The sequence below is a fragment of the Parambassis ranga genome, chromosome 7 (genome assembly GCF_900634625.1).
Source record: "Parambassis ranga chromosome 7, fParRan2.1, whole genome shotgun sequence".
Taxonomy (NCBI): domain Eukaryota; kingdom Metazoa; phylum Chordata; class Actinopteri; family Ambassidae; genus Parambassis; species Parambassis ranga.
Genome location: NC_041028.1, coordinates 6,344,631 through 6,370,490, shown reverse-complemented (window position 1 = coordinate 6,370,490; position 25,860 = coordinate 6,344,631). Strand labels below are relative to the sequence as shown.

At 44.1% G+C, this 25,860-nt stretch overlaps 1 protein-coding gene across 4 annotated transcripts in view; it reads right to left on the bottom strand.

The window, feature by feature from the left end:
- Positions 1-44: 44 nt before the first annotated feature.
- Positions 45-25,860, bottom strand: part of zbtb46 (zinc finger and BTB domain containing 46) — a 56,255-nt gene continuing 30,439 nt past the window's right edge. For 2 of the 4 annotated variants that reach the window (XM_028409839.1, XM_028409840.1), the window contains exons 4-7: positions 14,720-15,001; positions 10,125-10,459; positions 8,717-8,759; positions 6,057-8,620 (exon numbers count right to left, since the gene is read on the bottom strand). In XM_028409839.1, coding sequence (XP_028265640.1) covers positions 7,836-8,620; positions 8,717-8,759; positions 10,125-10,459; positions 14,720-15,001 — 1,445 coding nt within the window. In that variant the 3' untranslated portion in view covers positions 6,057-7,835. Of the gene's footprint in view, positions 4,449-4,974; positions 5,151-6,056; positions 8,621-8,716; positions 8,760-10,124; positions 10,460-14,719; positions 15,002-25,860 lie in introns of those variants that run through there. The other 2 variants (XM_028409842.1, XM_028409841.1) reach the window with 2 other exon arrangements.

Sequence of the window (25,860 nt, the reverse complement as noted above, 5' to 3'; positions counted from 1 at the left end):
GACAACCACAGAAAACAAAAAGACACACTGCACATTAGTCACTCTTTACAGCAGCAATTTCAAAATTTATTGAGACTGATTGGTTTTTGCAAATAATAGTCAAGCTAATTCTTCCACTAAACATGAAGTTAGAAAGAGGCTTGGACGGCCAGCGGGCCAGTCCCAACATCAAAAACAAGAGGCTCATGGTAGACTGTAAAAATGTTTTTTTGTGATCAGTACTATCAACCAAAAAATATCCGCACAAGAGCACTTAAATCTGCCCAAAACAAAACAGGTGTAAAAACAGGACAGTTTTTTTTTGATTATTTAGCACATTTTGTTACAAACACAGGATTATGATAATAATCAATATAAAGTCAGTATCATATTGAACAATATTCCCAATGAAAATAAACAAACCTCAAGTTTCAAGTGCGACCTTTTTACAAAACAAAGACCCTCTGAAACTTGAGAAAATAAATAATATATAATAGTAATATAAATTCATATATATGAAGGTATACACACATCACTCTTAGTAGAAGAACAAAATCTAAAGTAAAAAGCGCCAATTTTGAAATATAGTATAATATAGATATTCCCATATCTATGGCTTCATGATTTGCACGTGTGAATCAAGCTATACAGGCTAAATGAGGATTGCAATTTGTACACATCTAAGAATACCCATATTCATCTGCATTAGAGCAAACAGTTCCAGTTTTGCATTGTGTGGAATGAGACAGTTGTGTGCAGATGCCGAAAAATGTTGCTTTGGTATGACAAAATGAACACAGGCATGCAGTTAAGACCACAGATTTCAGGGCACAAAAGGTCATCAACAACACGGTAGGAAGGAGAATCTGGTCGCCCCATCATGATTTGTCTTTTTAAAAGTTTTATCCTCAAAAGAACAAACAAAAATTTTCACCTCTAATCTGATCAGTCGCATCTCATTAATCTCTATCCATTGATACAAATACTCAGTCACTTCTCGGAATTCAAACACACTCACAAGCGCACAGGTGAAATGTCATCGAGGCACATATCAAGGGGTTGATGGCGGACGTTTTCCTGAAGTACAACCCAGAATGAGGAAGCAGACGTACAGTACAGGTTGTGAGAAGAAGGGGGGGTGCAAAGGGGAGGGAGAGGGGGGAGGAGAGGAGGAGGGGTAGTCACACATACATCCAGACGTCTTTCAGTGGCCACAAAAGCACCATCGGACAGAGAGTTGTCACTGATCATGGGCTCCTTCCACACCCACCATTGACATTCATAAAGATTTTAACCCCATTGTCTTCTTTTCTTTAAAAACAGAACCCCGGTAAGGTACAACTATTTGATGATTAAATGAGTCAAACAAAAACACAATAAATAACACACATATTAATAAGACATGAAGAAAGCATCAAAATCAAACAAGCCTTTATAAGAAGTGCAGTCCATGGCACCTGTAGCAGAGGAAGCCTGACGCGTGGGACCAAAAAAAATGTTTCCCAGAGTTGCAACTGCAGCACTCACTTTCTTCCCTTTACGTAAATGAAGGAGTCAAGCCAGTAAAACGTAGAAATACAGCATGTAGACTAAACACTCAACACAGTTTGAAGGGAGTTCTGTCTGCACACTGCATTTCTACTTGATTGTGTGTTGTTTGTTTTGAGGTGTGAAACGGCAGAAACCAGAAAATACACATAATAAATGGGCTTGGTTTTAAGATGCAGTCTTCAAAAAAAATAAAATAAAATAAAATAAAAAGCTAGCTGGTCATCATCACACAGCCCTTCATATTCACAATAATACCATAACATGTGCACTTTTTTTTGGACAAATAGTGACAAAAATAAAAACAACCCAACAACAAAACTGTTTACCACAACAATAAATCCAAAAAAAGCACCTGCACACACACACACACACACACACACACGGACTGAAACAAAAGCACTTCATGTATACAAAGTACTAGATTGTTTTTGGTTCGATATTAATCAATTAGTGTACATTAGTGATGCGAAAAGCGTGTGCTGAATATATGCTTCGATCAATATCTAACAGAGAATTTTGATGGTGAATGTGTTCTCCCCCTTGGTAAAAAAATCAAAATAAGACAAACAAATAAAAGCAAATACGACAGAATAAAGCATAAACTGGCACAATAAAAGGTTGATAAAAGCCCATGGCTTGCTGTCCACAACAAGGCAAAGTATAAAAGCTTTTTTTTTCTTATACAAGATATAAAATATCCCAAAAAAAGAACACACAATAAAGCTTAGCATCCAGCACTTAATAATAATAATAATCAATAATAGTAACATCACAACAGTAATCATAGTTCTGATATTCATAATAATAAGACTTGTCATCTGCCTCACTTGAATTGTCAATAACTGCCAAAAAACATGTAAATAATCTTAAGAAAAAATCAATATAGACTATTTTTAGACACTGGACACTCATTCTTGCATACAGCCCATCCTCTTACCCAATACACACACACATACACACAAAGAAAGAAAGAAAATCAGGAATCCACACACAGGTTTTTCAATAAATAGCAAATTAATATAACACTCAAATATCAAACTCTGAATTTCAAGCACAATTTTGATCCTCTTCTTTTAACCTTACAAAGTATAACACCAAAAAGAAAGATGGAAAGAGCCTGCATAATTCTGTAATCCAGAAACTGGAAATACATGAGACTGAGTAAAGAAAAACAAATCCAGAAAACAAAACCAGTTTTTTTAAACAAAGGCAGCTCCTCCTTGGGTGTGAAAAAAAAAAAAATCAGCTCTCAGGTCCTATCATCACCACCGCCACCCTCCAGTGTGAGAGAAACCAAAGCAGCGAGAGAGACGGAAAGAGTTATTAGTGTAGGTCACATGGATCCATTGTGTGCTTGAGTTGATTTTCCAGAACAGCGAAGCAGCAGAAGCTGAAGTCCATTTTGTGTTTTCAAACGCTTACGTACACTGTGAAAGTGTCTTTCTGTCTCTCTCGCACGGCCTTCATTCCCCTTTTAAAAATACAAAAGAAAAAAAAAAACATATGTACATTTGTCAAATCTCCAGTATTCGTTGGAATGAATCGACTCAGACCAGGTGGTATGTGAAGAAAAGATTAAGGACCCCACAGAAAGGCATTGGCTATATAAACAGCAATCTGCACAAAGATTCAGTGATTTCTATATCGTGATAACAGTCAAGAGGACATAAAGTATATCCTTAAAGGTAGGTGCGGTCACCGAGTTGTTTAGGTAAGTAAAGATCAGATCAAAAATGTAAACCACGGGTTCAGGGCTTTGATAGGAGTCAGTTGTCATTAAAGTGCAAGTCTGTGGCAGTAGGACTCTGCATCAACAATGTGCCATCGGGCTGCCCCCGGTCCTCTGACACATATAGCTTTGCAATAGATTCAGACTCTCCTCTTCACTCATAGAGAGACACTTTCCCCCCCCAGAAACATTACAGCTGAGGAGGAGGGACCAAGACACACCACCCCCTCTCTTTCATTCTCCTGGCTGTTTCCCTACACTGTCAGTGATCCTTGGTTTCCATGGTGATTGTGATGGCAAACATACAAAGTTGCAGTCTAGCGCTGGCTGCGTCCTTGGCAGCGCCCTCGTTGATTCCTGTTGTGACAGAGTAGAAAACTACTGGACTCTGGCCTGAACCCTCAAGAAAAAAGAAACGCAAAAAACACTGCATCAGAAGTAAAGGAGGTAAGCAGAAAAAGCCTTGGACTTGAGCCATTTCTTGATCATTCTTCTTCTATTATGGCAGTCAAGGTTGAGAATAGCGTAAGTGTGTGAATGTGTGTGTGTGTCTGTGTGTGTGTTTGTGTTACTCAGAATGGTATTAGATCATTGTCGCGCATCACCCTACAGCGTTTCCATTCAAAGGAAGGCCTGCCCACAGCGGCATGAATGGGTAAAGAGAGCAGAGAATTCTGCCTGACAGATCGCAAAAGATCTTCAGAGATTGGTTGGCGAGCCACTAAAAGGAGCCGGACAGATTCTACGAGATCCAGGCAAAGTCCCTCATTCTCCCATTCCCGTTCTGCTGCTCCCCCTCCTGTGCTGAGGAGTCACTCTCCTCTTTCTCATTGTCCAGTGTTCCATGTGCCTCAGCGGTCATCCCTGAGTCCTTCCACTTCCCTCCTTCTTCCTCCCCTTCTCCTAAAATCTCACCATCGCCCTCCACCATCATCTCCTCCTCACCTTCTCCATCACCATCGCACTCCGCCTGGTCATCATGGAAACGATCGCCAGGGTACAGCTCCTCCTCTGGAGAGATGTCTCCACCCACCTCCCCGTTGTGGTCCAGCAGTGCGGCCATTCCCCGGCCAGAGCAGTCGGCGCAGACACCATGACGACGGGAGCCATGTTTGATTCCAACGCTGGCTGCTGACATGAAGACTCGGCTGCACACTTTACACACATACTTCTTGTCTTTACTGTGGACCTGTAGGATGCAAACATTTGAATTTTTAGAGTTGTAAAAAGTGTAAATTTGCCACTTTTCACATTACACAACTTAAAATTAGCATTGAAAAAAGTCTGCTTCCAATCTCTTAGATAGGTATGGATGTTCTTTGATTAGCTGGTCTACACTGGTTTGTTAATTATCTAGATCCACATATCAAGCTAACCACCTACCAGCTACAGCATTGCTAACAAGCTGAAAGAATCAGCTAGCAATTCAGCTTCAAGTACGTAACTGGCAAGGCGGCAGTTTGACCAGCTGTTGAAAAACATACTACTACTTTTAAATTTTAGAGACACTGGAACATTTCCTCGCCCTGAAATAAGAGAACTTTGAAACATTAGAAAGATGAACATGCTTGAATAAGCAAAGGACATTTCACAATTTGAAATAATTAATCATTTACTATTAAGTTTTTTTTGTCCTTTTTTTGACAGAAGCCCTATGGGGTTTGAATTTACAGGTGTAATGCGTTGCCCCATACAAGTGGTCAATGCTCACTCACCAGTGTGTGTCTTTTCATGTGCTCCCTCCTGGTGAACTTCTTGCCGCAGATTTCACATGGGTAGGGCCTCTCGCCGGTGTGGGAGCGCATGTGCCTTTTAAGGATGCACTGGTGCATAGCAGAGAAGCTGCAGTAGGGGCACTTGAACTTTTTACGGATCACCGTGAAGTCATTCACTATAATGACAGAAAGGGGGTGAGGAGGGTTGGAAGGAAGGAGAGAAAGAAGGAGAGAGAGAGAGAAAAAAAGATTAGCGTTGAATGAAACTAATTTAAATAAACCGAGACGTTACTTTTCATTTATTACATTTAATTAGCAGCATGGTCTGGAAATGTACCATCAATTCCCATGGCCACCCCAATCCTAGTCAAAGCTACAGTTGCCCTGGCAACAGCTCTTCCTCTATACTACAGCAATAAAGGCAAAGAGATACTATAAACACATGACACACACACACAGAAAGACTATGGACGCACACGGAAAGACAAACACAGACAATAACAAAAAACACACACACACATATCCACAAAGGATGAGAGAAGCTCACACAAAGGGAGATGACAGCAAAATAAAGAAACTAATATTCCTTCAATCTTACATAGAGGTTTGGTAAGCCAATTATTTTATATCAAGACATACATGGTAGTTAAGCCAGGTGAAGGGCAAATAAACAGCAGGAGCTCTCTAATGACAAACATTTGACTATTGGGTACAACAGCACACACTCTACACATTTACAGTAAATAAAGGAGCAGAGGGTCAACACACACATTTGAGGGTTATTATACAATATAATTACCTCCATCTGCAAATCGACTTCTGCTCTGATTCTGACAGCACATCAACGAAAAGCATGCAACATCAACTGCACAACACATTTAACCATGCACTTAAAGACAAAAAATAAACGTTGTGAATGTGTGAATCTGTGCACAACACAGACGCCCACAGAACAAAAAAAAGAAAGCAAACTTCATTTTCCATCATTTTTTAATTACAGCATAAAATCTACAAGCAAAATTCCATTCTGTTTAAAAAAAAAAAAAACAAAAATAGAGATTGTTGACAGTACATGGGTTTCATTGAGAAAACATACAATCTATCTTTCAATATGTACAGCAAAACTGGTTCAGTCAACTAGAAGAAATATTTTGCATTTCTCTTCCTGGATACATTTCTCTGCAGAGTTCATGATTAGTTCCTGACTTCTCTCAGCCTGTCTCAGCTGCTGGCTGGGACAGAGTGTGCTACCTGAAAAATGAGATTTTGTAGTAAAAAGGATTTGGCATTTGGGAGTTCCCTGTGTTATAAGTATACACATACACACACACATATTATATATATATACACACACATACCCGCTCACTCTCTCACACACACAAACAAAAGCAAGGGGACAGATTCCCAATAGACACCAGTTCTGCTTTCACTGAGCTCACACACATTTCAGCGTGGGGGTGTTTTTTTTGTTTTTGTTTTTTTTAAGAGGTAAATGCAGGTGGATGTCTTTCTTTTTTAGGGACAGTATTCACAGTATGTGTGTACACAATAAACCTTCATAAATGGGCTGTGTTAAGATAACATTGCAGGGTAAAGGCCCCCACTGTAAACTCCAAAAATGAGAACATTTTGGCAGAAATTTGTGTGAATTTACATTAGCAATGATTTTCAAGCCAGTGTTCACTCCACACTCATCCACATCCTCCACTAGACTCAGCACCTCCCTTATTATCCTGCATTTTCCCACTTGTCTCCCCCATTTTCTGCCCTGTGTGCTCACAACCACACTATTATCTGTCTGCAGCCGTGACATCACTAAACTCATCTGGTTTAAAGGGCATCTGTCCCCTCAGTTCCCACTTCCTACTTCAGTTGAGGGGTCAAGGGGTTAAGAGGAGGCCGGAGCCGTGAAGGACCAATTACTGTCCAGCTCCAGTCAGTACAAGACTTACAGATCTGGGACAGAGGAGATGGACAGAGAAAGAGAAAATGACACCACCCAACCCCCATCCTAGCTGCTACTTGATCTATTGTTTTAGCCGGCTTTGTTTCGTTCGGCACATCCCCTCCATCTGCACTGATCTGACAGCACTGAGTGAAGGTAGTCATGTCAGACTAAGGACTAGTCTTTGTGTGTCCAGTAGAAGTGAATCAAGTCTGTTGTCTATTTGATCTTTTACCCTTAAAATTAGAGTAAAAATCATTTTTAATTCAATTTTTTTTCTAATTCTTCAAGCACTGAATCTTATTTGGGTTCTGTGTATTGTAACACTGCAGTGCCACAAAGTTCCTGCAGGTGGTGTGGTTGTGTGTGCAGTGAGCCACACTCACGCCTGGCAGATATAAACTGTGCCTGAGTGTCTTTGTGCCCGTAATGCAGGGGTGGACACAAAGATAAAGATCTCTCTGCCTAAAAAGGAGAGAAGAGTTCAGTCAGAGTGGTGACTGGCGGCAGAGAGTCAGACATGCGGTTTAGGTCTGTGAGGTGGAAAGACACCCCCTGTCTCTCCACTGTGGAAAGTAATTCACCTGTGCATGGGTCCGGTCAGTGCTCACTAAAAACTATCCACACACTCTAAAAAAAAAAGATCCTACGTAAAGTTTGTTTTACAGATATCTGTCTTGCATAGCGACTGTGGGTTTTTGACACAATTTGTTGGATTTGTTAAGTCATTATTTAAATGTGTTTATATTTAACAAGCTGTAAAAAAGTGACCCTATAATCATGTACTACACAGAATTCTAAAAGGATTTTTTTCCCTTCTCAGTGCAATGACACCACAGAACAGTTTTTGGCATTAAAATAAATCACGTGTAGGGATGCACCACAAACTGATGAGGTGCAATCAGCCTGGAGTCTCTCAGTTTTCCACATTGATACTGTGATTATGATTGTCAACTTTCATGTGTTGAGTTAGCCGCCACAATGGGTCACCCTGAGACATTTCCATTCCAGTGCTGCCTCCCAGTATAGTTCCTGGCAATGAACCCACCTGGCAGCACACTTTAACATGTGTCGCCAGGTTTTTCTGGGTGCTAAAAGCCTTGGCACAGGCAGGGCAGGTGTACCCTCTCTCTTTAGAGTGCACAGACGACAGGTGCCTGTGCAGGTCTGTGCGGTCTCTGAAGTGTTTCAGACAGTACACACACTGCATCAGCTTCTTCTTGAAGTGGATGGTCTTCTCGTGTCGGTCTGCATTAGATTTGAGGGTGAAGCTGGCAGGGCACTGAGAGCAGAGGTAGCGGGCTGGCGTGGGCTCAGCCACGGCAGGACGGTAGAGAGACTGGTGGTAGTGAGGAGGCTGAGACTGAGGCTGGTGACGGGGCTGGGTAGGTTGTGGACCTTGCATGATCGGCCAGTCCAGGGACAAGGCCATCAGAGACAGGGTGTGGCGGTACTCATGTTCCCTGAGATGCTCCAGGCTGCTGAACAGCCGTTTGCACAGGGAGCAGGCAAACCCCTGTGAGGGCCAGGCACCATGCTCTGCCAGGACTCTTTCCCCTGATCCAGCCTCTTCACCCAGCACCAGTAGCCCTTTAGTCCCTCTGCCAACCACAGACACTGACGCAGGCACTGTCAAGCCACCAGCACAGCTCCCCTCGCCCATCTGATCCCTCTCGCCAGGAGACCGGTCATCTTCCAAGGCTGAAACAGTGACAAGAAGAAGGGTGAGGGTGAAAGTGAGGGGAAAGAGTGAGGAAAGGTGTGCACATATCTTAACATTTAAACCCTCAACTGTACCTGTGCTGTATTCTGTTGTGTCTTCTTTGTCTTTCATGCACTCCTGTAAGCACAAAACATCCCGTTATGTCACACACACATTTATACAGTCTGTATGGAATTCTGTCTGGGCATGCAGGAGACAGGAAGGTGATATAAGCTGTGAAGACAAGCTTTTTGTCGCATGTAAGAAACACACAGAGAAACAAAGGCATAAATGAGAAATGAGAAAAATCAAAAACAAACAAGGTCATAATTATTTAAAGACAGGCTGGAGATTAGAAAGCAATAGAAAAAGATGACAGTTTCTGGATGCTACAGCTATCTGATGTGAAGCAGAATGAGCAGTTAGGTTGATCTACAGCATTAATAATATTATACGCCTGATGCGCTTAGTGGCTTGTTGGTTGTTAGCAAGGTGCACCAAACACCCATCCCCAGTCTTTCTAAACCCTCCTCCATCTACACCATGCTCCTGCCATTCCTTCACCCCCGCCCATGCTCAGCCCCTACACTCCTCCTCCTCCTCCTCCTCCTCCTCCTCCTCGCTAAGAACAGAACACCATGCACTGGGCAAACAGATGGCTTGTCCGTAGAGATAGGGAGGCTTGTTGGGAGGCAGGTCCACAGAAATCAAATGCTGCTCCTAAATGCTCACCCGCACACACACACACACACACACAGACTGTCACAAAACTCACTCCAATGTTCATATTGCCATGTTCACACACACACACACACACGTGCACACCAACTCTCACATTCGCACTCACACACACACACACCAAGCAAACAATTTCCTGGGCTGCGAGAGCAAACCTCTCATTGTCTACTAGTATTGATTCTACTCAGTCTCATCACACTACCTCGCCAGTTATCTGCCATCTCGAAGCACGCGCAGCCTGTGTGACTAGGTGTCATCTCTAATGTAACTACTACAGACTAGATTATCGCTAATGCTAGAGCAATGACTTCTGAGCCTGAAGGTGGAATCAGGTCTAGCTACAATAAAAGATTATCTGAGAAAAGAGACAAGAGTGAAAAACTGGCAATCTGAAAGGAAGAAAAAGCAAACAAAGCATACAGAAAAGAAAGGCAAACAAAAAACAGACAGTATTTCTTCTCTAGTGTAGCAGGAAATATGCCAGATTCCACAAAGAGGATGAGACACAGAGAGGGGTTGAGGAATGATGTGTTCACGTGTAAGAAAAAAATTTGCAGTGATGAAAAATAACCCCCCTGCTCCTCACTGGTCACTTTTATTCTCTCAATCACCTCTCAACCCCCATCAGTGTGTGTGTGTGTGTACAGGGTGAAGCTGCCCCCTGGATGCTTATCTCCTCTCTGTTACAAACTTTTATCTGACTGGAGGAGCAGTACCCAGGGAGCAGCCTCTGCCCTGGAGCTGAGCCAGGCTCTGTGTGCTTACCTCAGGCGAGGTGGAGGGCTCTGGGCCCTCAGGGGCCTCTTCCACTTCCATGTCCAATCCGTCCGAGCGCAGCAGGGGTGCCCCAGCCCGCAGACCGGGGGCCTCCAGGGGCCGAGGCTCAGAGGGGTGCAGTGGCGTGGGTGGAGTGGGAGTTGATGACGACGATGAAGATGGTAGAAGTGGTGGTGGTGATGACAATGGTGGAAGATGAGGAAGATAAAGAGGAAGAAGAGGAGGAGGAGGAGGAGGAGAGGAGCCAGCCCCCTGTTTGTTATGAATTGTGGCCCCCGTGGCCCCTGGCCGGAGCGTGCTGCAGTAGTTGTTGGAGCGGAGCCCTGAGGAGCACAGGAAACGAGTCTCACCCACCCACTCACGTACAACTGCAACTCTGCTAGCAGCTGGCCACCAGAACACAACGGGAGAGAGTGGGCAGGGGGGCACACAGAGGCTGCCAGTGCTACACTATCAAACACTATGGAGAGGGGGAGGAAGAAAAACTCTGAAGTTTCACTTTCCACCAGCCAAGGGGAAAGGGTTAGGGCTTCTCTTCTCTCTTTCTCTCTTTTTTTTCTTCGCTCCTCTGCTCTCCTTCTCCTTCCACCCACATGCGTGCGCAAAGGATGGCAGCGGGTGTGTGTTTTGTGAGAAAGTGTGTGCATGTGTTGTATGTGAGTGAGTAAAATGCATATATAAGGAGAAGGCTTGAGGATCCTCTGTAGCGTGGAGGGAGACTGTTTTGGAGAAGAGCCATCTTGCAGCTCGAGTGAAGACTTTTTGTACACGCAGGGTAAAGGACGACTACATCGACCATGTAAGATGTTTACTAGCAACAAGTTGAGGCACTCTGGATAAAGAATTGCAAATTTCTTCCATAACTATTCACACAGAAGCTTTTCTGCTACATTAATATCACCATTACACTGGTACAGAGAGTGCAGCTCTCTTTGTATTTCTACTTTGATTAATAGTGCACATTATAAGTAGTAGTGCTGCAGGTTATTCTAGACAGCGTGTATATGTGAGAGTGGGCAGCATTTTGGGGAATGTCTCCAGAGTTATGCAGTGGGTTAGCCATTCATTTGCCCTCCTCTGCACATCGGACAGAATCACACAACCATGAGGCTCGACTGTGGACGTATTCCTGGAATGTTAAACTACCGCGCCCGACACTCCCCACTCCCACTTACTGAGAACACACACACAAATGCTTCACTCCCCACTCTCTTCTTCCTCACCCCAGCAGTGACGAGAGAAACAACATTAAGAGGGAGGAAGAAGAAGAAGAGTTAAGGGGATGAGCTGCAGGTGAGAGAGAGAGCAGCTCATTAACAAATGGTGTTCTGGCAGCGGACACTTCTCAGGGACGAGCTATCGTAGAATAACTATGATGGTTGAGCTTTTTTTTTTTAATGTCCAAGCCTCTTGCAGAAATGCAACATTCAGAGTATATTTTGCAATCTTGTCTCAGTGAGTTTAATAATGCAGTTGTGTCTGGGAAGCTGTAAAGAATACAAATAACAGCCGTCTGACTCACTCCAGCGACAAGAGCAAAAGAAAAAAAATCATAATGTCGAATAATTGATTTATCTTAATACAAAATAAATGTAGAATAACATAACAACTAGAGTAAAAATGTGCGTCATTTCCTTCTCCTTCCATCATAACAGGATCAAGCCTTAAGGGAACCAATTACTATAAACTGACTAACCAGTTAACAATAGCTAATTAAGTAAAACTTGAACCGCCAGATTGGATTGGACGGAATCCAAGAGAGGAAAAAGGCCTTCTGACGCCAGAGAGTGATAAACTATGGACTATTTATCGATGTAAAAATAAAAGAACCAAGTTTAAGGTTCCCTCTGCAGGTATGATATTTTGAATACGTACAACCAATAATGAATATTAAAACTAGATTAAAAGGATTCCTTCATATTAACCCTTACAGTTTTTCTTGTTTTGTCATTGCCACAAAGAATCCACATTTTTAAATAGATGAACGTTTGTGTCACAGTGATAAATACATTCAGAAAATCTCTGGAGAGCAGCTACAGAGCCTCTGTGGAGCCACTGCAGCCGGTAAGTCAATTTTCAAAAGTAGATGTGAAGTGATGAGAGCTGGCAGCGGAGAGAAAAGTTCAATAATGTCAGTATGATCCCTATAGTTAATTGGATGTTCTTTACAGCCCGTGTGCGGTGGCAGTGCGGGCAGAGGCAGGTGCAGGTATGGTCCAGCAAAATCCATTGTCTGGCATTGACTGTCTGACGCACAGCAGGGGTAGTAAGGGGCCTAATCCCAATGATCTTAATTGGATTTTTTTGGAGGCTGATTGACATCCAAACTGGTTCTGCTGTGTTTTTTTGGCATTCCACAATGCAAGGAGGACAATGCCTGTGACACATGCAAAGAATAGCAAATAGGATTTGAATTGCATGTCATGTCAGGAAGGTTTGACTTAAGAGGGATTCAAACTGTACAACACTGATTCTCAGTTTAGTCTGACTTTATGAGGATGTTTTATTAAAGAGTCAATTATACAGAAAAGAAAGAACAAGCAGGCAAGATGAGGGAGTGGGAGACCGAAGCTGTGTGTCAAGGCCTTTTGCTGATATTCAGTGGTCTCTCTTGAATTAGGCCAGGTGACCTTGCTCTACCTCCTCTCTACCTAGATCAATACTTTCCCAGGATTTTAAACTAACATGCTTTGATGCTCCACAGCTGTAAAGTAAAAAGGGGGGGAGACAAGAGTGAGACAACAAATAAGGGGGGACTGCAAGAGCCAGTACCAAAAGAAGGGAGGGGAGTGAGGGAGAGTTTGAGGGATGAGTGTTAAGGAGGGGTGAAGGAGAAATAGATGGAGGGAAAAGGAGGGAGGGAGGGATAGATGGTGTGAGGGGGAGGAAAAAAAGGACAGGAAGGATGTGTTGCAGGGGTGAAGGAGAAGCAGGGAAGGGAACAGGAGAGGGGGGGGGGGTGGAAGGAGGCAGGGAGCAGTGATCTGTCAAACCAGGCAGACTTATCCTCCGCCCAGTAATCTGAGGTACAGTGTTTGTTTATTTTCTGTCCTCATTTAGACACAGGGACAGACCCGGGTGGGAGGGGAGGCTGTTGGCCATCTCGACAAGCCCATTTCCCCGACCCCTATTGTGTAGGGAATAGAAAATAGGGTTTGGCTAACCAAAAACCTCCCTGTGGTTTCTTTAGTGACAACTGAAATACAGATATAGGGCTCATTCAGTGTGCTTTTTTTTTCCACACAGGGAGCAAATGATTAACATTCTCTGCATTCTCAAAATCTCCTATTCATATAGTCAAGGCTGAGTGTATCTGTAAAGTCTGAGTGTGTTTCTAAAAGCCTCTTTTTCTCTTTTTCTGTGGCTGGTGAGGCTGTCTATCTGTGCTGTGACAGCATCTGATTCTCCTCTTTAAGCCAACAGAAACATCTCAATCCCACACACTTAACACTTACACAAAAGGGGCGATGTGATGTGACGCGCGTTGTGCAAGCGCGCACGACACCGAGCGCGTGTTCGGGTCTATTCAGACGTGGCCCTGTCTTTTTATTTCCTAGGTGAGTGGGGCTCAACTCAAAAGACACGGCTAAGGCTAGAAGTTGTACCCTTCCTTTGCTTTTCTTCCGCTCACAAAAAAACAGGCAGAACTCGGGACAAAAGATCCAATTACTAGCCAGTAAAAGCAAAAAAGAAACAAATACACGAGTTGAACACACACACAGACACACAAATGTGCCCACGCGGACATGTACTCAAGCAAATATACAGCAGCACACACACACACTGACAGTTTTAACACCCTCACTGAAAACTGACTACACCAAGAGAAAAATCTCTGAACAAATTATGTGGCTGCTTATTGATCTATTAATGATTCGATTAGAAAATGGTAAAGGGACTGAGTGGAACTCTGGAGCTGGTTTCTCACACTTTTTTGGTGCTTGTTTGATTTTTTTGTTTTCATTGTCACATCGCTTGTTGTTTCGCTGTCATTTTGTGTGGCTAAATGTTTAAGAAAAGCCTCATTTTGAAGGTGCTTTTTAACAGCATGCAAAGGTCTATTTTGTAGTTCCATGGAGCAATTCAGTAAGTAAATAATATCTGAGGAGTTGCTGCTGTTCTTTTGTGTTATTTCGCTGCTGTGAAATACAGCAGTAAACCCACTGATTCGCACAAAGAACGTGTCACATAAAACCAAACAAATTTTCTCAAGACAGCAAGAGCCATCCCAGCAAAATGTTCTCTCACTGAGTCACTGCTGACTAGTCATCACTGGCACTGCCACACAAACTGGTTACACACTCAAGTGGCACCACACACATACTTCACACACACACACACACACACACACACACACACACACATTCAGTTATCCAAATACAGTAGTGGCTGATGAGAGAGGGGGGGGTACTGTGTAGCAGAGGACACTCATACAAAAAGCTTGTATGTTTTGTGTCATACAGGTATGAGCGGGTACTCAAAAATCTGCTAGATATTTTGAATTTGTGTATATCTCAGCTGAATTCAGCTTTGCGTGTACATAACAACCAGTGTGAGCACAGTGTTAGTAAATAGTGACTTACAAGACAGGGAGTGTCCTCCTTTGGGCAGGTACTCGTACAGCAAGGGGTTATCATCTCCCATCATCTCAGCCCGCAGTGACAGCAGGCTGTTCTTACTCATCAGCGCCGCCTTCAGATTGGCCACAGATGAGATCGTCCCACCCCCGGTTCCTCCGCCAGCCTCTTCTGATTCGTTGCCACCCAGGAAGCTGGACTCTGTGGCCAGAGTCTCTTCCTGTTTGAGGAAGAAGTCGTGGCGCTCGCTGCGGCTGTCTGAGCTGTTGGGTTCAGTCACGTCTGCCCCTGAATAGAAGATGAAGTAACAGAAGGAGGGTGAGGAGGGTGTTCTTCTGTCCCCATGCAACTACAAATGTGTGACAACATGTTGTTTAAAACAGCACAAACAGAAATCCCAGCTTTTATGCTCTTCAGTTGGCTGAAAATGCTGTCACTCTTCACTCTGTGAATTGCCTTCAAAGGGCAATTTAAGGGTTTCACCTGCTTGAGTGAAAATACTAAAAAGCACCATATTAAACCAATTCTTTCAACCCTCTCAGCCTAGTCATCGTTTACGCCCAGTGTTTTCAGCAGTGACTACCAACACGTCACCGCTCTGATTCATCCTTCACTCTCTTCAACTCCCTAGCACACCTGATCATCACCAGTCAACAAAAATACAGGGAGATCATAAAGAGGGAGAGATGGAAAGGCAGACGCCGACGTGATGTGTGTGTGTCTGTGTGAGTGTGTGTGTGTAAGTGAGTGAGCGAGCGAGTGTGTGTTATGTCTGTGCATTTAGCCATCAGAGTCGTTGAAAGCAGAGAGAAGCTGTCAGCAGTAGACATGTCGCTGGAGGTTCCTCTGTAGATCTACAAGACTGTCAGACCACACTGCTGACGACAGCTCAGCTCAAAACACACACACACACTCACACACACAAACAAACACATGCAAATACAGACATGCAAACACACTTTCATTGCCTCCTAATTGACATTTAACTGATGACAGGTTGCTTTTCTCTAACAAAGACAAAAATACACACCACGCACATCACTCGCTTAGAGACTCTGAAAGAGTGGCTCGTCTATACTAACACACACAGACTTCTAATGGAGACTTATGTGTCGCCTTAAGGGGTGGGGGGTGGGGGGTGGTGTGTACATAATTATGTGTGATTGTTCTGGACAGAAACCTTCTGACATCCTAATATATAAGAACTACTGTTCCATTGAGCCCACTGCTGAAATCGCACTTAAAGCTAATGGAGAATGGTGAAGGAAAAGTGACGGGTGGGGTGATGCGGGGTCTGCGAAGAAGAGAAATGGGTTAAACAGTAAAGGAGAAAGAATGATCAGGAAAAAAATGGGAGCAAGAAAACAAAATAGCCCTATTGTCCATTTTAACTACAGGCAGGTAAGTGTTTCCTGTGCAGCCCAGTGCTCATCTGCTGCAGGGGGAGTCAAGGTGACAGAGACAGTAGTTTGCCTCCACGTCTGGAATACCGATGGGTATACAGCCCTTTCACTGCCTACTAGGTCAATGTTGACCACTTTCTCTCCCTTCCTCTCTCTCACAGACACGCACACACACATAGTGTCACTCATTTTTCATGCTCAGTATATAGATAAATGATCACAGATCAGGTGGATAGATACACGTTCTGTATGCGCACATAGATCCAAAAAGTGTAGCGATATGAGTGAGATATTGAGGACAGGAGAAGGAGATGGGCCGCAACAGATAAGAGTGACACACATATGAAGTAATCAGCAGCTATCCAACCACGAGGAGACACATCAGAAGATATAAAAAGAGGGGGATAAAGTAGGAAAAGAGAGGGTGCACAGACAGAGAATGCAAGATAAAAAAGAAAAAAAAGACAGGGGAGTGTAAAAAGCAGGGGGCGTTCAGCTGTGGAGGATGATACACACATGCATGCATCCACACACACACACACACACACACACAAAGTTAATTAAGGAGGGGGTGTAGGGGTTGGCGCAAGGGGCATGAGGTGCAGGAATTCATTAGAGCTCTGCCCCCTCCTTCAGTGGGCAGCCCAGCAGCCACAGGAGTCAATCAATAACATAGATCTGCTGTTGGCCAACAACAACACATGCACAAACACACACACACACACACACACACACACGTATATGGAGGAAGAACAGGCAGACAAATGGAAGGAGAGAGAGAAAAAAAAGAGGGTCATCTCTGACCCCCATCTCCCTCCACTCATCTGTTCATTGGATGAGAGAATGACCCCTGACCACTTTTCCCAGCATCCCCTGGACACGTGAAATCTACAGATGGAACATGTCCGCCCTCCTCAGAGTCATACAGTTACAATGCTTCAGTCAAACACACACATCAGAGTTCACCACTTCCTTGCAGAAAACTTGTGCAAATAAAAAAATGTGTGAAATTAATAAGTGAACGACTCTCCATCCTGCTGTTGTGCAACATACTGTATCCTGTTTGCTGAGGATATAGCCACACATCCGCGACTAAGCGTGAGATATTAGAAATTAGTATACAGCTGACCGCAAACAGGCTTCCACAACAAAATAATCGGAATACACTGCATAATCCTCCTTAACTTATGTAGGCTTTATTGGGCCTATGCTAGATGGTGTGTTACTTAAACCTCATCCTGTTCTGACAGATAAAATCATTTACCACACCAGAAACAGTCGCACCTAATCCCATGCACGCAGCTTATGGATTTCATCATACATGTTCCTGGTTTGGTTGAGGATTTGTAGACACACATATTGTGCTGTCTTTCACAGGCAATAGGTTTATCCAGAGTTGTAGAGACACAGTGGTTACATCATTCCTTTGTGCACATATGCTGAGTGTTAACATACTGGTTGTTATGAGACAACCTATGAATTTCAATGGTGTGGAATATGCCTTTGAACTGCATGGTCAGGCACACAAAAAAAACAATAGCATTTTCTTCATCTTTTTCCCCCCCCTCTTCTTTCCTTTCTTCTGCCTTTACAGTGCAGTGGTCTCTGTACAGTGAAGGGAATTTTCATTTTCCCCTTCATAAAAGAGTCCGAATAATTTAGATTTCTGCTTTCTGAAGAGATCCTCCGTTTAATTTGGTTGCCATGGTAGCCAGGCACCCTTGGCTTCAACATTTATGCTAAATAAAACCCCCTTTTAAAAAGGAGAGACAAATATGTGGAAATGGTGGTTCTCTTTGTTCATGTGCGTGTTTGTGTGTGTGTGTGCGTGAGAGAGAGAGAGCGTGCACGCGTGTGAGTGTGAGCGATGCTGCAAGCTATGTAAGGGGCTTGAGTGGGAAAAGGCACAGGAGGAATAAGACTTGCGTTGGAATAAAAGATGTGTGTGTTGAGCTATACTTCAAATGTGTTGCGAGGAATACTGCATTTATCATCTATTGAAAGAGTTACGGCTAATGGATAGATGATACAATTTTATGTGCTGTGGTTGGAGGCTGCACTGCATATCTGAGTGGTATGTGTGTGTGTGTGTGTTTTGCAGGGGAGTTGTGTTAATAGAGAGATCGCTTTGACGCAGTAAAAAGGAGGACAGAGAAGGCCTGATAAGGGAGGGAAGGGTCAGCTGACCCAGATTGACCTCTGATCTTCTGTTCTGATTGTTTGTGTTTGTGTACAGGAGTTGTGTGTGTGTGCGTGTGTGCGCTTTCCTCCTCTCTAAATGAAGCTGTTATGTGAGGGAGTTTCCATTTTCCAAAAATACAGGTTTTGATAGATTAAAAACACTATACTCATCCACTACTCACGCGCTTACACACATGACCTGTCTGTTGACGGACACACTTCTTTAACACAGCGATTCCCTCTCTCTCTCACACACACACACACACACAACACACACCACGCCTTCAAATCAACAGAGACAGTAGCCAAACACAATGGAGAGAAAAAAGTCCAGGGTGGTTAAGCAACGAGTTACTGAGGCTTGTCGACCACAAGAGAGCTGTCAGAGAAGAAAGTAGGGTTTGTGTGCATGTTTGAGTGCAAACAAAGGAGAAAGACTCTCTCACTGTGTATATCTGTGTGTATATACGTGTGTATGTGTGTGAGTAACAATGAAAGACAGAGAAAGAAGCTTTGCCCCAAGTCGGCCCGGTTAATGGCTCGGCCAGTCTGAGGTTGAAAAGGACGAGACATTACAAGAGCCATGTTGTCACAGGATTCCGCTGCTTTCTGTGCGTTGTCTATGTGGACATTATGCTTTAGAAAAGTCTATCCTTCACCTTTTTTTTTTTAATCGCATTTTATCACAAACCGCTCCAGACACTGTATGTGTGATTAGTGCGTGTTTGTCCTCGAGTGGACAAAGAGGGGAGGGAAGGTGGAACTTGCTTCCTCAGCATGCCAGAGTTTGAGAGGGTAAAAAAGTAATTTCAGCCGAGAAGGGGGAGTGAGGCACTAAAACAGCTCAAGAATTCAGAGGCAATTTAAAAAGCAGTGTGGGAGAGGGGAATGAAAAAAATGCTGGGTTAAAAAGGAGGGAGGATGGAAAGTAAAAGAGGTTGTTATTCTCTCTCTCTCTCTCTCTCTCTTTTGCTGTTGTTTTTAGGGACTAGCCGGGCCACAACCTCCAGGAGAGATAGGGAAGGGTGGGTGGTGGTGGTGGGGTGTGTGTGGATAGGGAGGGCAAGCATAAATCAAGCAGAGCCTGAAGGCTTTAGCGTAGGGAGGGACAGAGGAAAGAGAGTGGTAAAGGACAGGGAAGAGAGAGAGAGAGATGATGGTGCTGGTAGTGATGGTGGTACTGCTGGGGGCTCGGAGGAAAAGAGAGTGTGGGTGGAGGGGAGGAGAGGAGAGAAGAGGAGCACAACGATTGCAAGAGCTGGTGGTGAGGTGAGAGGTGGATGGTGGGGTGATGGAGTGTGGGTGGGTGGGTGAGTGAAGGGGAAGCGAGGAGAGGTAAGGGGGAGGTTACAGAGGCTGTGGGTGGGGGAGTTGGGTAGTGATGGTGGGGGCGAATGCACCAGTGTGAATTCTGAAAGTGCTTCCTTTATTCCATGTTTCAGTCACATGTTCATATCAAGGCAGCAATGCTACACATCTGAAGGACCCAAACATTTGGCAAGAGAAGCCATTATTCAGTGTAATAATGTGCGCTTCTACTCATTGTTTTTGGTTTTTACATTCAGAAGGAAGTTTATCCTGCATCTTGGCAGAATATGGGCAAAGAATAGACCTGAGGTACACAGGCAGCGTGTGATCCGAGACAGCACCCACCCACAACATGCTTAAATATGCAGAACTTTAAGCCTTGATATAATTACACAAAGTGAGTCATATAAATATACACCCTCCAAACAGTTAAATCATCCTTATAGACCAAACCTGATATTTATACCATGCAGTGGAAATATTAACAAGAGGGTCCCTGCCACAATTAACTCATTTTTAGAGCCTCAAGTGGCCACATGTGGAACTGCAGCCACAGAAGTCGCAACTTAGCGTAGTGAAGTATAAAGCTTGCACACACACACAAAAATGACTAATATAATCTAATTGAGCATTCATGTGCAAATCTAACCTGTTGTTAGTGGCTTACCAAGAAAACAATTATCCATAAACTTGTCAGCAGGTAAATGTATGATTAATGCGCACATGCTTGAAATTATTTGTCAGAACTCGCTTGATTTATTACTATCTTATACAACAAAAAGCTAAACACATTTATAAATAAATAAATGTTCAGAACCAAACATTTCTATGCTGTTTTTGACATCAGACCAACAAAGAAGCGTCTGAATGCGCTGTAAACTTGATAGAAAACTTTCTTGTCTGTTTGAAGGCTGTGTGTTGGCAATTTTCTGTTGCCTTGAAAGCTTGTTGTAACGTTTCTAGTCATAATTTTAAATGGTCGACTACAGAAATATAGTATTTATGTTTCTTCTGCCATCCTGAATACTGACATGATCGATATCTCAGTGCTGCTGAGGAGGCATTTTTTCTCCACCTGGTTAACAGGTGGTTTCAGTGGCACGACTGCTTTTCCTTATTTTTTTTTCCATTTTTCTGGCTACAGAGACAGAAAATACATCAATGAAACAACTAATTATGAGTCCTGCTAGCTGTCCTACTCTTTAACAGATAATGGCAGTGATGCAGATCTATTTTTCTACAGTTTAATTGTTTCAGTAAGTATAGAGGTCCTCACAAAAATGACAAAACAGAACGTTTTAGACACATCTTTGAAATTGGCCGCCTCGACGTGGACGTAGTCTGAGTGAGCGAGTGAAGGAAGGGAGGGAAAGAAGAGCGGGTGAGTGCGTGGGGGATGGAGGATTCCAGGGCTCAAGGTAATCTGGGGAGTTAATGCAGCTTAGAGGGACTGAGAGGAGTGGGAGGGAGGTAGAGAGAGGGAGAGAAGGGGAGTGATGGCAGAGAGAGAGAGAGAGAGAGAGAATATAAAAATAATAGGGTCAGCAGGGAAAGAGAGGGAGAGAGAAATAAATGAAGATGTATCAGAAACAAAAGCCAAAGCAACTGAGGGGGGAGAGAGAGGGAAAGAGAGAGAGAGAGAGAGAGAGAGAGAGAGAGAGAGAGGAGTGTGAAAGCCAGAGAGAGATAGGAGGGAGAGTGAGTGAGCCGAGTGAGTGTGTGAGATAAAGAGTGGGCTAATGAAAGGTAGGGTGAGGCTGAGCGAGTTGTAGGAGGGAAGTCGACAGAGAGAGAACGAAAGAGAGCGGGGGAGAGGTCTGTATGGGGAAAGAATGCTGGGTGGGGAAGGAAGGCAGACACGCAGGGCTTTGTGCTAAAAGCAAAGAGAGAGAGAGATCGAAAGATTGAGAGCGAGAGAGAGGTTATGTCTTGGCTTTATGCACAGAGGAGGTGAAGGAGCGCAAACGCCATGTCCGGCTTACTCCAGGGTCGTGTCTGAAGGGTGAGGTGAGACAGAGGGAAGTTAAGAGGGGAGGATAATGGAAAGTGGAGGAGGAAAATGACACAGACTCTGGGTGGGGATGCTGCACAGAGCCTGTGGGTTATTGGTGTGTGGGTTAACACACTCTTCCACTCACACACTGACCAACTGAAAAGGCTCACTAACTAGCTGGAATTACTTCTTTACTGCTCCCTGGAAATGAATTAAGGGCAAGTTGTAACAAGCAAACAAAGTTGGCGAATGTAAAAATATTTCCAGCTGGACATTCTGGAGAGGATTATGGAACAATAAATATGATAAATGACATGTTAAAACACATAAATTCAAATGTGTTCAGTAAAACAGACACTGTTGCCCTATTAAACAGAGAAAAATGCTCTGCACTGCCACAAAAATCTGAGGTACATTTTGACCACCATCATATGTGCATTTGCTGCCTGTGTCTGATTGTTTAAAAAGGGCCAGTAAGTGTATTAATTATCATTATTATTAATATTATAATGTAAAAACCGAGCCCTGTAGGTTTTTCCTATATGCTTAAAGAAAGGTTAATCTCTGCATCCTCACCACTAGGTGTCACTAGACTGCACACACTGGCCCTTTAAGTGTCAAGTCCTTTTTGCCTTGACTTTTACCCCACTAATAAAATCAACCTGGTCAAACAATTTCAAAACAACTATTGATTTGTTTTGTATTAATATTGCTGGAAGTATCATACTAATTTGAACAAGTGTCTGGATAAGTACTTTTTTTTGGATGAGTACTATTTATTTAAAAAAAATATTAAGGTTTAAAAAGAGGAAAAGGGTGGTTAGCAATCACACGAAACAAGACATCAAATATCTCTAGTATCTTAACAGCAGATACTCTTTATTAATTCACTTTTTCAGACTTTTGTGAGGAAGAACAAATGCTGGGTAGTCCAACCACTCAAGCACGCCCACCACATGCCCGGCTGACAAATGTACAAAAACACACACGAAGACGTTCGCTGCAATCATACACTACAGTCACAACAGGCGAGCAGAGAGCAGGCGACCAGTACAAAAGGTTCCTCCGCCAACAGTCAGTGTCACTGTGCTCCATCCACACAGGGACACTCCACAAAGTGGGTAGCAGGGGGTGTTATGTGTTCTCTGGAGAGCATTAGCGTGCTGTTGGGCTGCCCAGTGACCAGGCTATTGCCCCTTTTCCCTCTGGTCTCTCTCTCTTTCTCTCTTTCTCTCTCTCCCTCTGCTCATCTCTCCCATCTCATAACATTAAGACTGTGCCTCTCTGTGCTTGTATCCTTGGCAACCTGCCTCCAACAATGGACAGAGCTCTGGCCTCAGCATGGGAGGAGTGTGGTGCCATAGAGAGGAAAAGCAAGGGCGAGGGAGATAGAGGGAGATGGAAAACTGGCAGAGTGGCTGAGTGAAGGAACGAGTTGCAGTGTTTGTCGCGCACAGACGCGCAGGTCAAAAAAATAGAGAATGGAGCAAGGGGTTAAACAGGAGGAGGAAGTGAGACAGATGAGACGTGGATGAGGATGCCAAACCTGTGCTAGCTGCAATCTTAGTGTTAGTGGATCAGTGGAGATCTGTGTCACTCTTGAGCTGATAAAAGTTGGACTGATCTCAAGCTCAGGCAGGACAGATCTGGACCTCTAACCTCACACCACTCCACGAGCCACTCAGCAGTGTAAAGCCTGCAAGATGGCATCGAAATAGAGGATGGCCCCGGCTTGATTCCATATTCAGAGTTCTGGCGCTAGAGCCAAACTGAGTAAGTTTGATTTTCTTTTGATTTAAAACTTTACAAATGACCTCAGGACCCTTTCAAATGCAAGTCAGAATAAAAGATGGTCAGTTTGCAGCTATATTTTTCTGAAATGAAAAAAGTTCCTAATGTTCTGCAGATAGGGCGAGAGAAACAATTGCCGCAGCAAGTTGCCCTCTTATGATACATCTACAAGAGGTAAGAACAGCAAGTGGACAGAAAAGAAAGCCATAGTGAGGGACGCCTGCATATAGAGGACTGTGTTCATCTTCTCTTCCCCACTGCAGCCGAGCTGAGCCATTGAGATTAATTGCTTATGATCAAATCAGCAGAAGCTGTGCAAATTAAAGAGCGGGCCACCCCTCTGCCCCCCACAAACCCCCCCACCTCCACAACATCTCTTACCCATTCCCTGAGAAAGACCAAGTGGACGGTGCGTGTGACGAGCCACTGCGCTTATTCAAGGCTACAAACGTGTCATTTCCTCTTTCCCCAGAGAGGAACATAGAGCGCAGAAAGGGCTTAAAATGGAGCAAGGGTTCGGTCAAATAGTGCAAGGCATGTGCGCTCAGACACACACACACACACACACATACACGGTCAGAGCCCTGAGCAGAAATGCCGATATCTCAACCCGCTTCTCAAAACTGCTTCTCTCCCTCTCATTAAGAAGCCATTAGAGAGAAGGGCAGCACAAGACCACATGACCTCTTCCTAACCCCTGTAACGCACCCCTGAAAGGGCAGGAGGAACACAGGGAGGAAAAAGGGAAAGGGGGAAAATGTATGAACAGTGTCAGATGGCAAAAGGGGAGGGAGAGATAAGAGGGGGAGATGAGAATATGGGGTAAAGGGGGGAAAGTTGAAATCAAGAACAAGAGGTGAGGAGGAAGAGCTCCATTTCACACCCAGCCATATACGAGTTAATTCCAATTTCTCTGATGCAGCTTCTGATGATCTTCTAGCGATTGACAGATCACGACGCACAGACTTGTTCTGAACTTTATTTGCACTGCAAAAAGGTGACATGATGTCACTGTGCTGGCAGATCTTTTTCACTCGCTCTAATATAACATTTTACGACTCTAGATGATCACACGTGATGTTTCCTGTGTGCTGAAGGGAGGGACAGGGAGGATAAAAACACGGCAGATAGAAGAAGAGATCCACAAGAGTCAGCATGGAGGAGAGAGGTAGAGAGGCGTGCGATAAGTATGCAGTGACTTGAGGAGAAGGGGATAATTTGGGAGTGGAGGGGAAGACGGCTAGGCTGCTTCCTTAGTCGGACACAGGAATGTAGAGCGGGCGGATCCCAGTGTGTGTGCGTGTGTGTGTTTTGATGTGTACGTGTGCGTTTGTGCCAGACAGGAATCCCTAACCCCCACAGACTCCGGCTCCACTTATCAAGGCCTAAACAGAGGGGTATGAAGAGGGAGAGAGGGGTCTGGGTGTCCTATGCTATCAAATCCACCTCTAACCCCCATCGCTCCCTTTTCCCTGTCGTACAAGACACACACACAATGAACCTTGAAGCTGGATGCCTCTGAGGCCAGATGAGCTATGGGAAGGCCAAACTGTCTAACCACAAAAACCCCTGCCAGGGTCACAATTACACCATACACACAAGCAAACACACACTCCTCTGTCTACCTTACACCAACACACGTCTATAAGCCAGCCTATCCCTAAATCACTCTGAATTGAACTTTTCACTTAGGTCAGGTGCGGACGCAACTGGGGAATTTGTGTTAATGAAAAAAATGGGAAAAAAGCTGGTACCACCTGAAACAAGCCTGTGACCCATTTCAGATTCAGAGATATGGACGTATGAGGAAGAGAAGGGTGGGGGCTGAAGAAAGATAGAGCGAGTGGAAAGGAGATTAACTGGATGGACTATGAGGGTAGCAAGGAGGAAAGAGTTTCAAAGGGAGAGGCAGAGGAAGGTGGAAACAATGAGGAGTGTGGGCAGGCAGGTGATCTGGGGCAAAGGGGTTGGGGAAGAGAGCGAGACTTTGGGAACAAAGGAGAGGTTGGCCTGCTTTTAGAAAGCTATTAAGAAAAGGAGAAGAGGAAATAGTTAGTCCTGACGTCAATTCTGGGCTAAGAGCAGTTGTAATAGCAGAAATATTTCAGTGCAGGTTTCCAAAGCTAACCCCGCCACCAACAACACGGCATTTCTATCTGGAACTAGACAGATCTTTAAATCGGTTAGGTCACATAAGCTGTAGTCCAAGACAAGAGGTTGGGTGGCTCCTGAGACATTTCTTGATTTGGTGCACACCTTCCAACAAGACATCAGACAGCAACTGACACAGTGGAGAAGCCAGCAATCTGCAGCTGCCTTACAGGCCCTATCAGTGCGATCTGGTGATGGCCTCTGTCTTCTGGGATGCTACTGGTGGACTAACAGGTAACGCGTCACACTATCACAGGGTTCTACTACACTGATCTCCTGAGACAGCTACAGACAAAACCATGAAGATGCAGCCTGGGAAG